Source organism: Canis aureus, chromosome 33 (assembly GCF_053574225.1).
Source record: "Canis aureus isolate CA01 chromosome 33, VMU_Caureus_v.1.0, whole genome shotgun sequence".
Lineage (NCBI taxonomy): Eukaryota > Metazoa > Chordata > Mammalia > Carnivora > Canidae > Canis > Canis aureus.
Genome location: NC_135643.1, coordinates 38,366,014 through 38,386,158, shown reverse-complemented (window position 1 = coordinate 38,386,158; position 20,145 = coordinate 38,366,014). Strand labels below are relative to the sequence as shown.

The window sequence follows — 20,145 nt, the reverse complement described above, 5'->3', positions numbered from 1 at the left end:
TGTCCATTTGCCTCCAGAGCATGTAGATAGGGGAGTTTTGCTTTATGGCTAGAAGGGACAAGAGAAAGAAAAGAGTCAGTGAAAAAGGAAATAAATTCATATTGGCATTTTTTATGGATCCCTGTCAGAGTTACTGGGAAGAAGAGAGTTCTGAAGTTAACCATGACCTAAATGAACATTATAAAAGCACAGTTTTCCAACATTTGAGATTGATCACGAAGGCCATGACATGTATTACTTTATAACGAGGATCACTAATACTAAAGTCTATGTTGTTCATTCATTCCATAATTCGACAAATACAAATTGAGCTCCTAGTTTGGGTCAAGAACTGTGTGGGGTACTGGGGATGCAGCAGCCCTGATCCCTGCTTTCACAGAACTTATATTCTACTAGAGGACATGCAAAATAAGAAATTTAAATGAATTATGCTGAGTGATAAGTAAAGTCAAGTTGGGGTGCTATTGTAGGAATGTAGGCAGCAGAGTTGTTTGGGCTGTGGAGTTGCAGGGTTGTTGGGGTTGCAGGGAGGTAAGAAAGAATGATCCCAAAAGTTTGAAACTTGAAGGACAATGGTGAAAATTAAGTGCACTTGGCACAACTTTGAGTTGCAAACAGTACGGTTGCTTGGAGGATAAGATGAGAAGAAAATATAACCTGTTATACAGCATTTTATCTCCATCAGAGTTATAGCTTGTTGGTGTTTTTAACCCCCACCCTTACCCCCCACCTTCTAAGGAGGGAGGGTACTGGTAATGGAAGTGTGGTGCAACGAGGCCGGTCCCTGTTGGAAGGGACACCTTTGCTAGTAACCTGGCAGGAAAGGGGACTCTGGAGAAGAAAAATAGAAAATTCCTATGAGGAATTTTCAAGTGGTCAACTGTAGAGTATGTGCTATTAATGACCTCTTCCTTTTTTTTTTTATTTTCCATAAAATCTTATAAAAAGTCCACAGTTCTCAGCAATAATTTTTATGAAGTAGATTCATTACTTTTTTTGGTGGAGGCGGAGGTTGGGGAACTCAAAGAGAAGGATGAGGGAACAGATGAAATCCAGGTTACATTACACATGATCTCCTAATTTAAGCCCCCAAGGATAGTTTTTCAACCAGAGCGGAGAGGGTGGGGAAGATAGAATAAGCCTTGAATAAAAATTAAAAAGGCTTTTCCTCTAAAAACTCCGAATGACATTAGGGTAATGTGGCTTAACCCAGATGCCAGAGTAAGACACAAACTGGGGAGAGAATCTCCTTCCCACTTTGGCCAAAGTCTAGGCATGGGCTGTAGAGCAGGCTTGCAGCAGTCTCTCTGAGCCCACCATCTCTGCTCCTGAGCAGCTGCACAAGGTCTGTCATGAGAGGCATGCCAATGACCTAGATATTTCAGGAGATACATTGTGGGCATGTGGACTTGCTATTGTGAACCTGGTTTTAAAGATAGGAGATAGCAGGACAGAGAGGTTAAGAAACTTGCTCAAGGTCACCAAGCAAGAAAGTGACAGAACTGGGATTTGAGCCCAGGACATGTGACTGCAGTCATGTTCCTCACCACCGTTCTAGACTGTAATTAGGAGGTGGGTTCTGGAAACCAGACACCTGTGCTGATCCCAGGCTCCACTGCTATGGAAGTCAACTAGACAATGCAAGGAATTATCTACTTTGCTCATCACTGTACACTCAGCAGCTATTAAATGGTAGGTATCCAGTAAATATTCGTAGAATGAGTAAAATCAGATGTATCACTGCATATACAGGATGTCCTCTTTCATCCAGACCAGAATTCTCTACCCTGTACAAGTCATTAGAACACACAAGCCAGAGCAGAAATATTTTAAATTGTTTTGTTTTGAAAGATTAAAGAGAATTCTAATAGATTCTGGAATTAAAGGAACATGACATACCAACCTTACAGATGGGTAACCAGACCCAGAGTGGTAAGGGACTCTCCCAAAGTCCCACCATCGGTAGGGACCAGAATGGAGTTAGAATAGGCAAAACCAACACATATGGGGGTGGGGGAGGGAGAAAGTCTGGCTGGACTCAGCATGTCCAGTATGTAAAGATGACAAAATATAGAAAAACAGTTATCATAATTTCAGCATAAGCTATGTGTCATTTAAAAACACTTAAATGTTATATGAATTACAGAATGAGAGCAGTGGTGACAGGATACTCTTCTCTGTGCTTGGGCCTCGGAATTTGAATCCTGCTCAAGCTACACCAGGAACGGGACTCAGATCCCCCACCCCCAACTACCAGTCCATGTATTACTTTTTCTCCCTATTGTCACATGGAGCTATTGTGCCAGGGCCTGACTTGCTTCTGAAGGAAATGCTGAAGGAGGGGTGGGGTTGGGAGAAGGAATGTGTATGACGGGTCCCCACCCATTATTCCTTTCTCCATGCTCAGGGAAGCCACAAGTGACACAAGGAAGAATGGAACGCATTAGTCATGTTCCTTGCCTTTGTCACATGTTCTTCTCTTTTTCTCTTGCCTCTAACTCCCTCTTCTCCTCACTTCCCAACCACAACAAACATGTTTTACTGTGAAACTGCAGCCATGGCACAGGATCCCTATGAACCTGGTGTCATTGAGTAAGCTGCAGTGATACATTTTCAGTTGGTAGCTCAGAACCATGATATTCTGCTATTCTTTTATTATTTATTTATTTATTTATTTATTCATGAGAGACACAGAGAGAAAGGCAGAGACACAGGCAGAGGGAGAAGCAGGCTCCATGCAGGGAGCCCAATGTGGGACTCGATTGATCACAGAATCCCAGGATCACAACCTGAACCAAAGGGAGACGCTCAACCAGTGAGCAACCCAGGTGCCCCAGTATTCTGCTATTCTTGAAGTGTTACCTTTTTCTTTCCTTGTTTTCTAAGTCACTCCTCTTTTAGGGTTCTGGGTGACAGGAGAGGAGGGAGACTATAGGAGACTCTTTCAGAGGCTGATCACCCTCCTGCTTTACTCCAAGGGACTCGCAAGAGGAGGCTTTGAGTCACTCCCACTCAACACTCAGAGCCAGCCCAAGAGGAAACAAACCTGTGCCACCGCCCGTCAACCCTCCCCAATCACTATTGATTTTTCTTTAAGCTTTGTTTACAAAAATTCCTGACCACAGATAATGGTCCAAGTCCTGGAGCCAGGGATGGCCGCAGATTGTGTGGGGCCTGCAATGCATACGATGTGAAGACCCCCTTGAAGAACAAATGACCTGAAATTTAAAAAAATAAAATTAGCGCAGGACTTTAAAAGAGGCCTCTCTAAATCAGGTCCCTTATACTACATTAAACTAGCTAAAATTCTGTTAGCTTCAGGCTAAATTCTGGGAGAGCTTTCAATTCTGAAAGGTTTCATTTTATGACCACAAATAGATCGTGAAGGCAAAAGATTGTTTTATTTGCTTTTTCCACTTCTCTAGCATTTGGTCACAGCACTACTTAGGGTGGATAGTAAGTATTGGTCAAAGAATCGTGTTTGTGCCTAGGAAACCATCCGGCAGACCTTGTGCCGCACCAATGGGATCACCACGACAAAAGTGTTGTTGAAATGGTCTGCCCTGGAAGCAGTGAGAACTTAAAGAAGGAGAAAGTCAGTTCTATCTGGGGCAGAGGCACAGCTATCACAAAAAGCTTCAGAGACAGGTCAGTCTGTGAATGGAGACTAGAAAGATGAGTAAAGGTGTGGGGATGGTGTTGAAAGGCATTTCAAGCGGAAAGCAGTGTGAGCCAGAGCGTGGAGGTTTGAAACCACATAAGGAGTCGAAGGAACTGTGAATGCTTTGGTACAGGCGGAGGAGAGAGGGCAAGAAGGGCTGTTAGCAAGACGGAAGCTTTAAAGGCAAGAAAATGGGAAATACCAGAGGGATGCACAGGAGTTTGGACTTTAGCCTGTAAACCACAGGGGCCATTAATGGCTTGAAAGGCAATAACTCCATGTACGTTTTTGTACTATTATTTTGGCACTTGAATGAAAAACAGATTGAGGATGTAGGCAGCAAGACCTTAGGACCTCACTGCAGTCATCTTAGTATAAGGTCATAAGGTGCAAGTATAACCCTCTGAGCAGGCACAGCGACAGGCCTGCAGGAGGGCGAGGCAGATAATGAGAAACACTATGAAGAGGGGACTCACAGTTTGATGATCCATATGTTGAATGAGGGTTCGGGTGAGGAGAAAAACCAGGACAATGTGTCCAGTCCTGTCCTTAGCAGTCGGATGGGTGGCTGGTGGCACCAGGGAGTGTGGAGAGGAAGTGGGCACTGAGTGGGAAGAGGGTGAAGTCTCTTCTGCAAGCATTCCATCAGTGGTGTTCTGGAATCACTCAAGTGGTGAAATCTAATGAGTAAATAGACTCAAGGATGGAGCCAATGAGATCATTCAAGTTAGACTTGAATATGGATCATCCATCGCCACAGTGTATGTGAGAATGATTCAGGTGGTTGTCAACTGTATTACCAGGCGAGGACCCTAGAGAGAGAAGAGCAGGTGGCCTGGGACGGAGCACTGATGTTTACAGCAGGCAAAGGCCATTCCTGTATTTGCTGTGTTTGGAAGTTCTGGAAAACTCCTCCCTGTGTCGAATGGCACAAATGCTCCTATGTAATTTCCAAAGTGCTCTGCTAGCTTCTTCTCTTCTCTGGCTAAGAAATTTTGAGCTGCTTTCGGTTTAATCCTCCCTCCCTTTTCAGGTCTATGCTCAAATATAATTTCTCCAGAGTATTGGGTCCTCCTGCCCATATCACAGCTATTTCAATGGGTAGATGGACTGACCGATGAATTTTTTGTCTCCCTCTCTAGTCAGAAGCTCTGTGAAGTGAGTGTGTATAGTCTAGCACATGCTTATTCCATGTCAGTTACGTTATAGATGGTCAGTAAATAGTTTCAGTTGGTCTGACTCATTACAGATGGTCAGTAAACAGTTTCTCAAGCAATAACTGTGGATGTAAGTGGGTGTCTGCCCGCAATTGCCTCCAGGCAAGAGAGCTAGATGGCGAATCCAGTTAATCCCCCTGGGAGAAGTCATTGTTGATCCCTACTTGGTCCTTCTACATGATGCCATTTCTATAAGGGTGTCCACGATAAAAGTTATTTGGCGCCAGCAACAGGACTGTCATTTCTTAAAATCAGTGTTTAGTAAATCTTGCCATGTAGTATGTGGAAAGTTGTGTTTGCTTCCTGTTGGTTTTATTCAGAAATAAGTTGGTTTTATCCAGAAATAATTTATTCAGGAATCCTGGCACTGGGTCATTAGTTTTTTGGATGCCAAGAATAAAAAGGCCAGGATCTGGAGTCAGACTGCCTGCATTTGAATCCCAATCTTCCACTGACAAATGTGAGATCTCGGGGAGGTAACTTGACCATTCCATACCTTACTTTCCTTGTCTATAAAATGGAAGTCACAGTAGTAACTTCCTTATAGGGTGATTGTGGAGACTATATGACTTCATATGTAAACCAAATCTGGCACATGTCGAGCAATCCCAATGATTTGTAGCTATTATTATTGTTATCTGGTGGCTCTTTTACTTTATGAACAGTTTTCCACAGTAAAGCTTAAAATGTCCATACTTAATTCAGTAAGTCCAAATATGGACATATTTTTAATTTTCCCTCCTAAATTTCTCACTTGAGTCTTCTTCATCTCAGTAAAACATAATGCCATCCATGTAATGGTTCAAACCATAAAATCTAAAAATAAACTGTAACACCTCCCTTTTTTTTACTGCCCACATTCAAGAAGTTTCCAAGATCTGGTGAGTCTATCTTCCAAATAGAATTATATTCTGTCTGTGTTTTTTTCCCATCTCTAGTGACTCCACTTTAACCACAGTTTGCCTGCACTTTGTAAGAGCTTGCTAGCTAGCTGGTCTTCCTGCTTTTATCCTTGACCTTCTTCAATCCCTGTCCCTCATTTTTAAATGCACTAGGTATTAGATGAAAAGGTGAAAAAGTCATCATCTCTAACTTTGAGTATAAGGGAAGTATTATGGAAATGCAAGGGAGAGGGAGTGAGTGGTAATTTGGAGAATTAAATGCTTAAGTGAGTGATATCTGAGCTAATTCTTAAAGAATGAACAAGTCGATAGGCTAGGAAAGAAGGGTATTTTAGACAAAGGGAAGAGCATGCTCAGATACATAAGGAAAAGAATATGAACAGCAGGATTGTGGGAATGAATTGTCTGTAGAGCAGCTGGAACAGTGGTGGGAAGTGGAATGGAAGGATAGATTGGTGCTTGATAAGACAGGGGGCAGGCCTTCAGGAAGAAGGAAGAGAAAAACATTTTTTAAAAAGATTTTATTTATTCATGAGAGACATGGAGAAAGAAGCGGAGACATAGGCAGAGGGAGAAGCAGGCTCCTGCGGGACTCGACCCCCAGACCTGGGATTATGCCCCAAGCTGAAGGCAGGTGCTCAACTGCTGAGCCACCCACATGCCCCAAGAAAAGCATTTTTTGAAGAGTTTAAGTAATTCAACATTAACAGATGTGATTTTTAGAAATATGATTGGGATAGAAAAAAAGATGGAACTGGAGACAGAGAGACATGGTCTGATGCTATTTTAATAGTTCAGGTGACAGGTGATGAGGACCTGAACTTGGTGAGTGGCACAGGAGCCAAGTACTTCTGTACTCCACTGGGTGACCTTGGCCATTTTGTTCTGGGTAGGTCTCAGTTTCCTTTCTATAAACTGAGAGTTTTGACTAGATAATCTCTACAATCACTTTCAGCATTATGATCCCATATATGCCTTAGAATGTTTCTTTTGTCATAGGTTTATCTGCCTAGTTTCCCAAACATGGAGATACCATGCCATCTACATCTTTTTATCATGTGCATATAGACAAGCATATAGAATGGACTGAGGAGGGCTGCCCTGGTGGCTCAGCAATTTGGCGCCGCCTTCAGCCCAGGGCCTGATCCTGGAGACCCGGGATCGAGTCCCACGTCCGGCTCCCTGCACGGAGCCTGCTTCTCCCTCTGCCTGTGTCTCTGCCTCTCTCTCTCTCTCTCTCTCTCTCTGTATCTCTTTCATAAATAAATAAATAAATCTTAAAAAAAAAAAGAATGGACTATAGAACAATTCTTTTTTTATTTTTTTTATTTTTTTTATTTTTTTAAACTTTATTTATTCATGACAGACACACACACAGAGAGAGGCAGAGACACAGGCAGAGGGAGAAGCAGGTTCCGTGCAGGAAGCCTGACATGGGACTTGATCCAGGGTGTCCAGGATCACACCCCAGGCTGAAGGCGGCGCTAAACCACTGGGCCACCAGGGCTGCCCCAATTCTTTTTTTTAAAGATTTATTTATTTATTCACGAGAGATAGAGAGAGGCAGAGACACAAGCAGAGGAAGAAGCAGGCTCCTCACAGGGAGCCAGATGTGGGACATGATCCCTGATCCCAGGATCATGCCCTGAGCCAAAGGCAGATGCTCAACCGCTGAGCCATGCAGGCATCCCTGGAATAATTCAATTCACATCACTGATCTACTACTTTCTAGTGGTGTGACTGTCAGTTATTTATTCATTCTGTGTCTCTGTCTCTTCATCTGTAAAATAGGGATAATAACAATACCAACTGCCAAAAGATAAGATTAAATGAGACAATAAAGTCGAAGTATTTAGTATAGGTTTTGGTACATCGTGAGTGCCTATGAAAAGTGGCTGTCATCACCATCATCACTATCATCTTTGTCGTCATCATCATCAGCATCATTCTTATGACTAGTAGAATGCTTAATACCTAAAAAGTACATGATACATTCCTGATGAGTGGTTGGATAAGTGCAGTAAATGAGAATAACAATTCAAGTAAATTATTTCAAATAAATCACTAAAATTTTTCCTTGCTTATGTAAATAAGATTTGTGATGATTCTATGAAAGTAGATTAGCAACCATTAGGTCTCCCATGCAGATATTCAGCTTGCCATATTTAGGAAGCTTCATTTAGAGTGACATATATGATGAAGTCACAGTAGGTCAGAAGATAATGTAGCAGAATTGTCTGGTGTTTAATTTTTATTTTTTTAGAATTGTCTGGTTTTTATGACACTCTAAGATATTTTCTGATTTTGAAAATCAACAATCATGAAATTCTTACAAATTTCTGTGTGTCGTAACTTTTCACATATCATTCTGTTGAAAGATTTTCACATCTTGCTTGAGCTTGAACTATTTGTGTGGGTATATAATAGCTTGGCAATTTCCAGATTACATAGCTGCTTTAGTTAGAATGGGTTATTATTGTAGACAACTCTGGCTTTTTCTGTTTTACTCTTTTAGAAGTACACATTATTATACATCTTCCACTACTGTGTTCTTCTTCACTCTATGTTTCTACATTTTGGAAGGATTTCAGAATGGAGATAATGACATAGTGCTACATAAAGCTGTTCCATCAATTGCCAATGACATCATCTCTGTCTGTAAAACAGGAAGGAGGGGGGATGTTGACATGGCCCATGTCTAGAACTACATAACATTTGCTCAGGTCTATAAACATTAAGTGCCTTAAGAGCTTAAAATGAAATTAATAATAGAGCAACATTAATGTTTGGAAATGGCATTATACCAAAAGTAGGATAACAGTGCCATCTTAAATCTAGCCGATGTTGGGTTAAAAAAGCTCTGTAATCAGTTCTTTGAAGAAAGAACACGACATTGAAGGAAAGAGAACCTGGAGCTTATTTTGTTTTTTTAAAATCCTTCCTGTATTTTATTACACAATCACTAGGTCCTCTTCTAATTTTAATAGTCTGTGAATGACTGATGCCATGTTGGACAAATCTGCCATGATGACTACCTGATGACCTGAAGCCTTGAGCACAGTCCTCCTCTCCTACCAACACACACACACACACACACACACACACACACACACACATTTTTGTTTAACCACACCCTTAAGTATATCCTTGAGGCATAACGTCTTCAGTGTGCTCTGGAGATGTGATTATGACACACAGTTCTCCTCAGATAACTCCTCCCACATGGTCCACCAGCACAGACTCCCCAGCCTCTGGGGCTCTAAAAGCAGATTTGATGGGAGTTGGGTTTGCTGAGCTCTACCAGGATTATGGAGATCTACTGGTCTTGCAGCCAGCCACCCAAGGCATACTTCCTCCATAAATGCCCTTCATAAACCATTTCCTGTCAAGTTGGATTTGCCAGTCTTTTTCTTCAGTCCTGTGACTCTTTTGACCTTTGGAGGTTGTTCTGCATATACCTCTCTTTCACAGAACAGTGAATTTTGAAAAACTCCCTAAAATATTCCCATTTTAGTTCTTAATCTCTTGAAAATAATCTTTTGCTTCAAAGCATTTTTGTGGCATGTTTAATTTGAAATGCTTTGAAATACAGACTATTTAGCAAAAGACAAAGTCTTCAATCATGATACAGGAAAAGAAGCTAATTGGTTTAGTTTTATGATATGGCATCCCTACATCTGTCAGATGCAAAAAAAAAAAAAAAAAAAAAGAAAAGAAAAAAACTTATTTCTGTCAATAAGAAAACAACTGTTGCAAAGATTGTGACCACATCTGTAACACATATTGATGGCTTGCAGGAAGGTTGGGTCATTCTAGCACTCGCTCGGCCATCACCATCTTCCCAGAAGTTAGGGAAATGGATTGCTGGGAGTGATTCTTTTGATACAGTTCCCTGTTCTCTGCTCTGTTGGGACAATTTAAAAGAGGAAGCCAGCTGGCAATCACAATGTGTGCTTGGGTTGGGGATAGGAGGAGGCACAGTGACAAAGAGAGAAACAGGTAGTAATGAGGGAAGGAAGGGACACTTTGGGGTGATTTAGGGTTGATGATTTATTACACAGTGTTCTAGAAGGCAAACGGTGCCTGCCTTTTCACACAGGAAGAATGGACAGCTCTGTGTCCTCCTTTCCCCTTGTGCCACCCTCTCAAATCTATCTTCGACAGTGCTGCCAGAATAAACTTCCTACAATAAGGCTAGATCATGCCAGTTCCTTGTTTAAAATCCTTTAATAGTGCCCCATTGTTGCCCTACAGAAGGAATCAGCAAACTACAGCCAAGGAGCTAAATTTGGCCTAACACTTATTTTTGTACAGACAGTGAATTTACAAATAGCTTGTCCATTTTTAACTACTCGAAAAAAATATTTTAAGAAGATTTCATGACTTGTGAAAATTATATGAAAGTCCAGTTACAATGTCCATAAATAACATTTTATTAAGCCATGTTCATTTGTTTCATACTGGCCATGGCTGCTTTTGCAGAGCAGAGTTGAAATCACATGGTTCTGCAAGCCTAAGGTATTTACTAAATGGCTTTTTACCAAAAAAAGTTGAACCTTCCCTGTAGGATAAAACCCACTGCTTTCTGATTCTCACCTTATTATCCAGGAATAACACAGAACTGCCTGGAGTACACTCCTCTGTCTGTAATGGCCTCGCTCTTGGCTGTACTCATCTCTACCAGTTACTCCTACTCAGCCTTAAGATTCAACTCTGCCATAAATTCTTCCAGAAAGCCTTTTGTGAGGACCCTCCACACTTAAGGTTGAATTATTTTTGTTCCCCAGCAACAGAGGCCACATTTTATTCATTAATATATCCTGCAGCAAACATTGGGTATGGCACAGTGATAAAAGGTAAAGGACTGCTGATCATTCGATAAATGAAAGAATCCATCTCCTCTTGACAGTAGTTTCTGGAGCTGCCAGTAGAAGGGCCTTGTGAGCCCCTGTCAAAAGTAGTACATTCTAGAAGAATTACTAAAGGTCTGCTGATTGAGACATATCAATCTCCATTCTCGGGCTTTATTCTTAAACTGTAGAGAGTCTATAACTATAGACTGTGGTGACCCTATTTATATTAGCTTTCTACTTGGGGAGAGGATTTGAGTTTGCTGTCACTTTAAATCTAATTCTAAATATATTCATTGTGCCAAGAAAAAAAGTCCAGGGCAGGAACAGAAATACCATTTCATGTTAATTAAACCTACTGGCTGCTCATGCTGATAAAATTTAATGTTTCCCTTTGTCAGAGAAATTAAAAATCAGAACAAGTATTACATGGGATGCCAGGGTAGCTCAGTGGTTGAGTGTCTACGCCTTTGGCTCAGGTCTTGATACCAGAGTTCTGGGATCAAGTCCTACATCGTGCTCCCCTCAGGGAGCCTGCTTCTCCCTCGTCTATGTCTCTGCCTCCTTCTCTGTGTCTCTCATGAATAAATAAAATCTTAAAAAAAAAAAAAAGAACAAGTATTACCTGCTAATTCTGATGTCTTCATGAAGGCCCCAATGTTGTCATTGATAACTTCAAATAATAATAACTAAGGGAAAATGGGTAATTTAATGCCTGAAGGGAGGTTTCTCTTAAAAAAAAAAAAAAGATTTTATTTATTTGAGAGAGAGTGCGAGAGCATGAACAGGGGGAGGGGCAGGGGGAGATGGACAAGCCGACTCCAGGCTGAGTGGGGAGCCAGATGCAGTGCTCAATTCCAGGACCCAAAGACCATGACCTGAGCCAGAGTCAGATGATACTTAGCTGACTGAGCCACCCGGCGCCCCCTAAAGGGACATTTCTTAAAATGAATGCAATGTACATGTTTTAAATATCAGTGTCTTCATGGTAGTAAAAATATTTGTTTCATACTCACAGCTAAAATTCACACATATATCCTTTTTTTGATTTTGGAATGGACCTCTTCTAATGTGCTTTGTTTTAAGAATAATTTTATTTAAAAAAGAATAATTTTGGGATCCCTGGGTGGCGCAGCGGTTTGGCGCCTGCCTTTGGCCCAGGGCGCGATCCTGGAGACCCCGGATCGAATCCCACATCGGGCTCCCGGTGCATGGAGACTGCTTCTCCCTCTGCCTATGTCTCTGCCTCTCTCTCTCTCTCTCTCTGTCTCTGTGACTATCATAAATAAATAAAAATTAAAAAAAAAATTAAAAAAAAATAAAAATAAAAAAGAATAATTTTATAGCAGGGTACTAGAGAAATAAAAATGTATAACAAATTCTTTTGAAAGTTCCTCAGGCAAAATATATATAGAATTTGTTCCTATTTCTGATTTTTTTCTACATGATAGCATTTTATTTTATTTTTTTAAGATTTTATTTATTTTTTCATGATAGACACACACACACACAGAGAGAGAGAGAGAGAGAGAGAGAGAGAGAGGCAGAGACACAGGCAGAGGGAGAAGCAGGCTCCATGCAGGGAGCCCAACATGGGACTCGATCCTGGGTCTCCAAGATCATGCCCTGGGCTGAAGGTGGCACTAAACCCCAGAGCCACCCGGGCTGTCCCATGATAGCATTTTAGACCTTGAACAGTAAATTCTTATTTCCTTTGTAATGTCTTCCTTTTTATGCAATATGAGAAACCCAGATACTTCGCTTATTCAAACATATTATAGAAGAACCAGTTGAGTCTCCATGAGAAATGATTTTCAGATAACACCACTGGAGAACACTACAAGACATGAAACATCTACCCTCTTTTTTGGTTATTTTCTTTTTCAAGTTCATGCTAGGGCTTAGCTGAACATTGAAGTTTAGCTGTTCTATCACAAAATCAATGTTCTTTTTTACTCTTCTCAGCCCTCTAGTAATTATCAACTTCAATAAATAATAAGCATTTTATATTGCTAATGATCAGGGCTGTAGTTATTGTAGACAGGAACCAGAGAGAGATCATCTAAATTCTTTTTTTTTTTTTTTTTTTTTTTTGAGATCATCTAAATTCAAGGACAAAGAGGCATTTAACCTCGCATAAAAGCCCAAATAAGTTATGGGAATATATGCAACCCTCTCCCCTTTATTTATTTATTTTTAAAATAGTATCCTTCTCTGTCCTGTGTACTAGTCTAGCAGATAGCTGTGGTATGAATAACATATAGATCAACAGGAAAAACAACCAAGGCAATCTTTTGAAATGAGCTTAGTCCTGATAGGTCAAGGATTAATCCCAGGAGCTGCAAAGTTTCTGCTGACTTCTGGTTTGGTTTTCTAGACTGCTCTGAAAATGGTTGCTCCATAGAAGTGGGAATAGGGGCAGTGCAGTGTCCTTTCCTTAGTTTAAGGATGGCTTTTTACTTTCTAACACATGCACTGTATTTTGTGAAAAAATATCCCTGCAGAATACATCTATAGCTCAATTGTCTAAATAAATGATTTTTTCTAGAAAAGGTAGTGTTGAAGAAAGGCTAAGGAGAATCCTATCTATACATCTGAATGTTCATAGTAATGGAGACAGAGTTCTTCAAGGGCAATGTGGGTTTAAAAACGATTTTGCCTTTATCTACATTATCAGGAGGGAAGAAATTTTCTCTGCCTTTCAAAGTCCTTCTAGTTGTGCTAAGACTCAAAATGACATGAGACATATTTGCAGGAGAAAATCAAATTTAATTCCATTCATATGAAATATCCACACAGGCCTGAAATTCTAAAGACAGGTTAAATGAAGGATTATGTCCTTCTGTCCTTCTCATATAGCCCCAGGGGTTGGGGATTTTGAAAGGAAGGAATGAAATTCACAGGAAGATGAAAAAGAGTAAATGTTTGGTAAATAAATGTTCACTGGGCCACTAAGAAACAATGGGACATAGAGAGGAGTTTTAACAAACAGATTTTGCTAAATTCCTCCTTGTTTACCACCCCTAGTTCATATTATAATGTAGTTACCTGTGGTGATTAATCTCTTCCTGGAGTGGGTCATCCATCTGAATTCTTTGTAGGCAATCGAGAGGGAAGGTAAATAGCTTTTTTCTGAATCTGCTGGGGTTTGATTACGTTTAACTCAAAATAATCTTCATGCCAAAGTGGCCCATCATGGGGGGTGGCCTGCCCTTGGTCCCTACAGTATACTCTATTATAATTTATTTGGTAATTTGGGGGCAAACCTCACACATACTCAAATCATCTTGGTAAGATAGTCATTCTTTATAAAGTTTTTCCAGACTCTCAAGTAAGAAATGCAAATCTTGGGCTGGATGGATGGCTCAGTCGGTTAAGTATCTGCATTTGGCTCAGGTCTGATGGCAGGGTTCTGGGATGGAACCCTGCTTCAAGCTCCCTGCTCAGTGGGGAGCCTGCTTCTTTCTCTCCCTCTGTGCCCCCCTCCTCTCTGTCCTGCTCAGTCTCTTTCTCTCAAAGAAAAAAGAAAAAAAATATTTTTTTAAAAAAAGAAATATAGGGCAGCCCCGGTGGCGCAGCGGTTTAGCGCCGCCTGCAGCTCGGGGTGTGATCCTGGAGATCCAGGATCCAGTCCCACGTCGGGCTTCCTGCATGGAGCCTGCTTCTCCCTCTGCCTGTGTCTCTGCCTCTCTCTTCGCTCTCTCTGAATGAATAAATAAATAAATCTTTAAAAAATAATAAAATAATAAAATAAAATAAAAAAAGAAATATAAATGTTGATGTGATGAGCATTGGATGTTATATGCAAGTGACGAATCACTAAAGTCTACCTCTGAAACCACATATTAGCTAACTAGAATTTAAATAAAAACTTGACCAAAAAAAAAAATATATATATATATATAAATTTTGAAATCCTTGAAGAGTTAAATGAAGCTTTTTCCTCTTGGGCAAGATGGGAGCAGAGGACAGAATTCATGAAGACTGGAGATAGAAAAGTCAAGGAGAAAGAAGTTATAATATAGCAAATCTTCACAACTTCAGAGAGAAAAAATACCACAGCAAGATTTACTGGAGGCATTTCCTCTTTAAATGCCCTTTTGTAATTACTTGATTTTTGTAGAGAGATTGCCAGATCCTTCCTAGAAATATAAACTGTCACAATTTATTAGGCTGTAAATAATGAAATGCCCCTTCGTGGAAAATACTGTCCTATTACATTTGAGAAGTCACAAATTGTGTTGTTTTCCAGAACCACTGAGGAAAAGGGAGTAGTTGGTACTAAATACTTTTGGTAGTAAATAGACTGGGGAAACTGGCTAGTTTTGAAGCAGCTCAATAAAGAGCCAGGGAACTGAACTGGCCTTGCCTCAGGCTGTCTCTTGGCTCTACGTGGAAATGACATTACCTACTTCCTAAGTATGTTTTGAAATTCATGATCTACTAAGCATTAGGCATTCTTCAGAGAAAAGGGGATTTTTCTATGGTATTAGCATCTTAAGACAATATAGTGTTACTAGTCAGGTCATTTTAATCTTTAAACGAGTCTTCATTTTTGAAGTATGCTTCCAGTGCTGGCCCTTTAAAAAAATTTTTTTTAAGACTTTATTAATTTATTCATGAGACACAGAGAGAGAGAGGCAGAGACATAGGCAGAGCTCTGATCCCAGGACTCTGGGATCACGACCTGAGCGGAAGGCAGACGCTCAACCACCCGGTGTCCCTAACATATATTTATCAGAATGCCAAAAACAGCCATTCTATTCAGAATTTACAAAAAAAAAAAAAAAAAGAAAAAAAGTCAGAAAGCTGTGGTATGATATTGGTATGATACCAATTGACCAGGGAGCTCCTGTTCCAGTTGATAGTTTTAATCTCATCTAGGAAGAGCCAAAGTCATTTCTGGAATGACAAACATGATAGATTCTCTGAGTGAGTCCAGAGCAGCTTCAGAAACCCAACCAACATGTTATCAAGTCATATACCATTGGCTATTCTTATACTTAAGAGTAATTTTCAACATACTATGAAGGAAAGAATTAATAAAGAATAATATTATGTTTGAACCCCAAACTTTTAACTTAAATGTCAAATTGACCCATATTTTTAGGTAAGGTTTTCTAAAGTTTTTAAGTGTTACAGTTAAAATTTTGCAATCAGCATCAAATTCTTTTGATGTATCTCGAAGCTAATATAGAAACTAAAATTCAAAAATATGCAGTAGATAAGATTAACAATGCACTGTATATAAGTAAGAATATAATGTATATCATGATATATATCAACTTTCAGATTTAGATTATGTCAAATCCCAGTTTTTTGGAGTGAAAATTAATTCAAAATCATGTTTTATAAGGAAAAATTAAAACACTCTTTAAGTTTATTTTCAAGTCTTTTTTATTACTAATGTAGTTTTGATATTCAGTATGCATTTCAAATACAGTCTTTTGGGATAAACACAGTTGGAAATGTCAATCTAACTGGCAGGGGAACATAGTCATTTTTAATAGAAAAGTGTGGACAGTGTAGATACTTCTACTTTGAATAGAAATCAAATGTGAAAATCTACTTTCTCTGAAAAAAATAAACATTTCTGTAATTCATCTCTAATTATAATAACTGAGCCTATCTGCTACAATTTTTCATCCAAAGTTTCAATTCATTAATACGTATATATGCTTGAGCCCTAATAGGGTGACCCTTTGCAATGTGAGTGATGGTGCCAAAACATAAGAGACATACTCAGAAATAAATGGACTCAAATCTGTGCATCTATAAAACTAAAAATACTAAACAAAATTTAAATCATTTAATAGCAGACAGTTCATACACATGCAATGATGTGATATTTAAACTCCAGATGTAGGAAAGGTGACAAATTAGTGTCTCTATAATTGGCATACTGTAACATTTTAGGGCATGCTTTTTAATCTGTGGTTAAAAAAAAAAGGACCTCTGTCTACCTACGTGACTGCTACGGTAGAAAAATGTCTTAACAAATGTGGTATAAAAAAAAAAAAAACAAATGTGGTATATATATTTACAAGCAACAGCTCTTTTAAAAATGCTGTTTTTATCTTATAGATATAAGGTATTCTTACCCATAGGAATTGGATATCAGCGTGGCAGGTCTCCTGTCTCAAACACTAGCTTGAATCCAAGCAATCTAACTTTACTCGTTTTTAAATAAACTGGCGATTCAATTTCCACAATACATTCTGTGATGATTTGACATTGGCATTTCTGCTTCTTCAGAATTCTATCTTCAATATATGACTCCTTAAAATATCAGTTTCTAATAAAAATATCAGATGTTCATTTCTTTGTGAGTGAAACACGTACAACTTTCCTGCCATGTATTGTCTTTCCCTTGACATCTAGAATAAACTCAGATAGCTTCACACAAAGATAATTTTGATCTAGTACATCCGAAGATGGGGATGGCTATTTTATTACAATAATGTTTAAGTTTAAAATGTCTGCGTTTTCATTTTGGGTCCAGTGAAAGTTTTAGTGACTAATACAATAAATGTCAATTTCTGGAGTTGGAGTATATTAAATCCTCGGAGTAATGGAAACCACTTCTAGCATTTATAAAAGAAAGCAACAAAATAGGATCTGATCCTGTCAGGCAGTCTTCTCTGCCAGATGATCCTTATTTTAAGATGCAGACATCTAGAATGATTCAGCCAATATCATCAAGTTTGAAGCAAATAAGACTTTTATGTAGGGGATTCTTGAGAATTTGCTGACATACTGATAAATATACCAGGCATTATTTTTGAAGATTTCATAGAAAGTCTTAGGAGTCATCAATAATTATGTTTTATAATTTGAGAGAACTGACAGCATATAAGTTTAAGGGAACTTAACAATATAGCTTTAGCAGTATGCATTTTTTTCTTTTCTTTTTAACTAAACAAATCAGTATCTGATTGGGTCCATCAATAATAGAACTTACTATCACCTCTTCAGATTTTTTATATTCTACTTCCAAGATAAGGGATCACTTTGACCCTGGAATTTTTTTCTTTTTAAACTTTATCCTGTGAAAGACACCATTATAATGATAAATTCAGGAATTAAAGAGCAAAACAAGGCAAAACAATCACATTTAAAAATCTAAGAAAGTTTTCAGTACCTAAAATTTTTTTTTTATTTTAAAATGCTGTCAATTCTATGACGTTAGATGCTTTGAATTTCCTTGTACTGAATACTTTGTGGGTATGGCAGCAAGGAGCAGGTGTTTGATTGTCTCATGGTCCTGCTAACAAGGCATGGGTCATGAAATTGACCAAGCAGCTGTTCAGCTTCCTTTGAACATCCTAATGATGGCTTTGTTTTCTGTAACTAAATAAATGGTCATGACCTACGGTTGCATAATAACAGACACATCCATCTACCACTTCCTTAAATCCATGAACAGTTTTTTTTCCTTCCCATCAACCCTCACTCCACATAACACATAGCACAAAACCTGTCCCCCAACAATTCCTTTTGGACCTTTAATTACATAGGTAGTGACACTGATGATCTAACCCACTCCTAAATTAATCCTATGTTTATATGATGAGCAACAAAAAATGAATAATACACCAAAGGCCATTCTACCAATGAGAGAATCTCAGAATATCAGGGTTATTAAGGATGTAAGAGATTAAATAATCTGATCTTCTCAATTGACAAATGAGAATACCTGAACCCAGAATCTATTTCTGTCTCAGGCTGCTGGCTTTAAATGGATTAAAAATAAATTCTATACCTAAATCTTTCTATTCCCCATACATGACACAATTTGCCTCAAAAATCCTTCTGAACTGTATAATTATCTTCTGTCAAATATTTCTTTCATTCTGAGAACACCAATATTTCAGTTCTAAAAGACTGAATTTCATTGGTTTTTTGATACTGTTTCAGAGAAATGCTTAAAATAACACCAAGGAAATCCTTTTTTATATAATTATCATTCAATGGCTTGCTCCACTGAAAAATTCTCCAACGTTATATTCCTTGCCGTTACTGCTAATGACAATTAGTACATCATGTTTCATTAATTCCTTCCTGGACTAAGACACTTAGAAGAAAATACTTAATATCACTTTAAATGAGCAGTGTTTAGTTGCCTAGACTACCACATATTAATGGAATAAATGGAATTAAGATTATGAATTAGATATAAGTGCCAGCACATCAATGTAGAAAATGAATTTGTTCCTCAAAGAAATTCTCTGTCATGAGCAGACAAGGAAGAGATCACTCTCACATGCATACACACACACACACACACACACACAGAAACTCAAATAAATGACTTCTGAGAACAAGCCAAGACCAAAAGTGAATCAAAATCTACTGGAAAAGTGAAGCATTCTACAAAGGAACATTTCAAAAATTACTATTATACATGGCACATGATCAGTTTTTCTAATATTCATGTCTGGCGTCTCCATCCCCTTGGGTGTGGGTTGTAGTTGCAATCAGCTATTGAAAGACAATAATCAGATCTAGTTTCCATGGACATTATTTCAGAATCATTTCTGGAAGGCTGCCTATAATATACATATGGCAACTGTGAACCGTACTGGTAGTTGGTAGACATATTATTATTAAATGAGGATGCAACATTATACTCTTGCCTTGCAAATGAGCTCACATTGGCCTTTTGGGCTTGAGGAACATAGGACAGTCTCTCATTCCAATCCTCTGAGCGTCCTGGAAGTACCTTCCTCTTGGCTGCTGAGACCACATTTGCCACAATGGACTCCTGGATGTTTCTGGGCTTAAAGGCATCATCCACTAGACCAAGAGGAGACTTTGCTGCTGCTTCCCAAGGAGTTAGTCTCTTGTTTGCTTTCTCTAGCTCATCAGTTGATTTGCTGGAGTGGTTATAAGCAGGCTGGTATACCCAAGGAGATGCTGTGGAGATGGTGGGTGGGACTGGTCTTCCAGGAAGAGAAAGGGAGTGTCCAATCTGCTAGAAACAATGAAAATGTTAGTATAACTCATTCATTTTGGTTTGTGCTGATTAACTGTTATTCCAAAGTAATCTTTGCAACATTACTAAACACAAAATCAGACCCCCAAAATACTTAGCCCTAAAGCCAAGACAGGCTGCCTCTGCCTTGTGTATTATTAGCTCTGGCCTGGGACTTGGTTTCTTATTGCTCTCCATCTCTGAACCCATAGTTCTAATCGCTACCATCTCTCTTAAGCACAACCACCACTGCAGGGACTCTGTTATGACGGGGAGCCACCCTTACTTATCTGCCCTCCACATAATCATATCTATATACACAGCCTGTGCTCATTCAGGTCCTGTTTTCCTGGTACAAAATAAACAAAACATATTTGACTACCCCCAGAAACAGACCATGAGCTACTGGACTCTTTACCTTTCCCAAGAGACTTCCAATCTGTTATCTTATTTTGGTCCACCAAATAAATCAACCCCCCACCCCCCACATACACACACAAAAACAAGAGCTACTTAGATGATGTATTTAATGTTACTGATC

At 39.1% G+C, this 20,145-nt stretch overlaps 1 protein-coding gene across 5 annotated transcripts in view; it reads right to left on the bottom strand.

Annotated features, from left to right (window-relative positions):
* Positions 1-16,009: 16,009 nt before the first annotated feature.
* The window catches only part of SYNPO2 (synaptopodin 2), a 181,155-nt gene continuing 177,019 nt past the window's right edge, over positions 16,010-20,145 (bottom strand). For 4 of the 5 annotated variants that reach the window (XM_077882453.1, XM_077882455.1, XM_077882456.1 and 1 more), the window contains one exon: positions 16,010-19,604. In XM_077882453.1, the coding sequence (XP_077738579.1) occupies positions 19,062-19,604 (543 nt within the window). In that variant the 3' untranslated portion in view covers positions 16,010-19,061. The remainder of the gene's footprint in view (positions 19,605-20,145) is intronic. The other variant, XM_077882454.1, reaches the window with a different exon arrangement.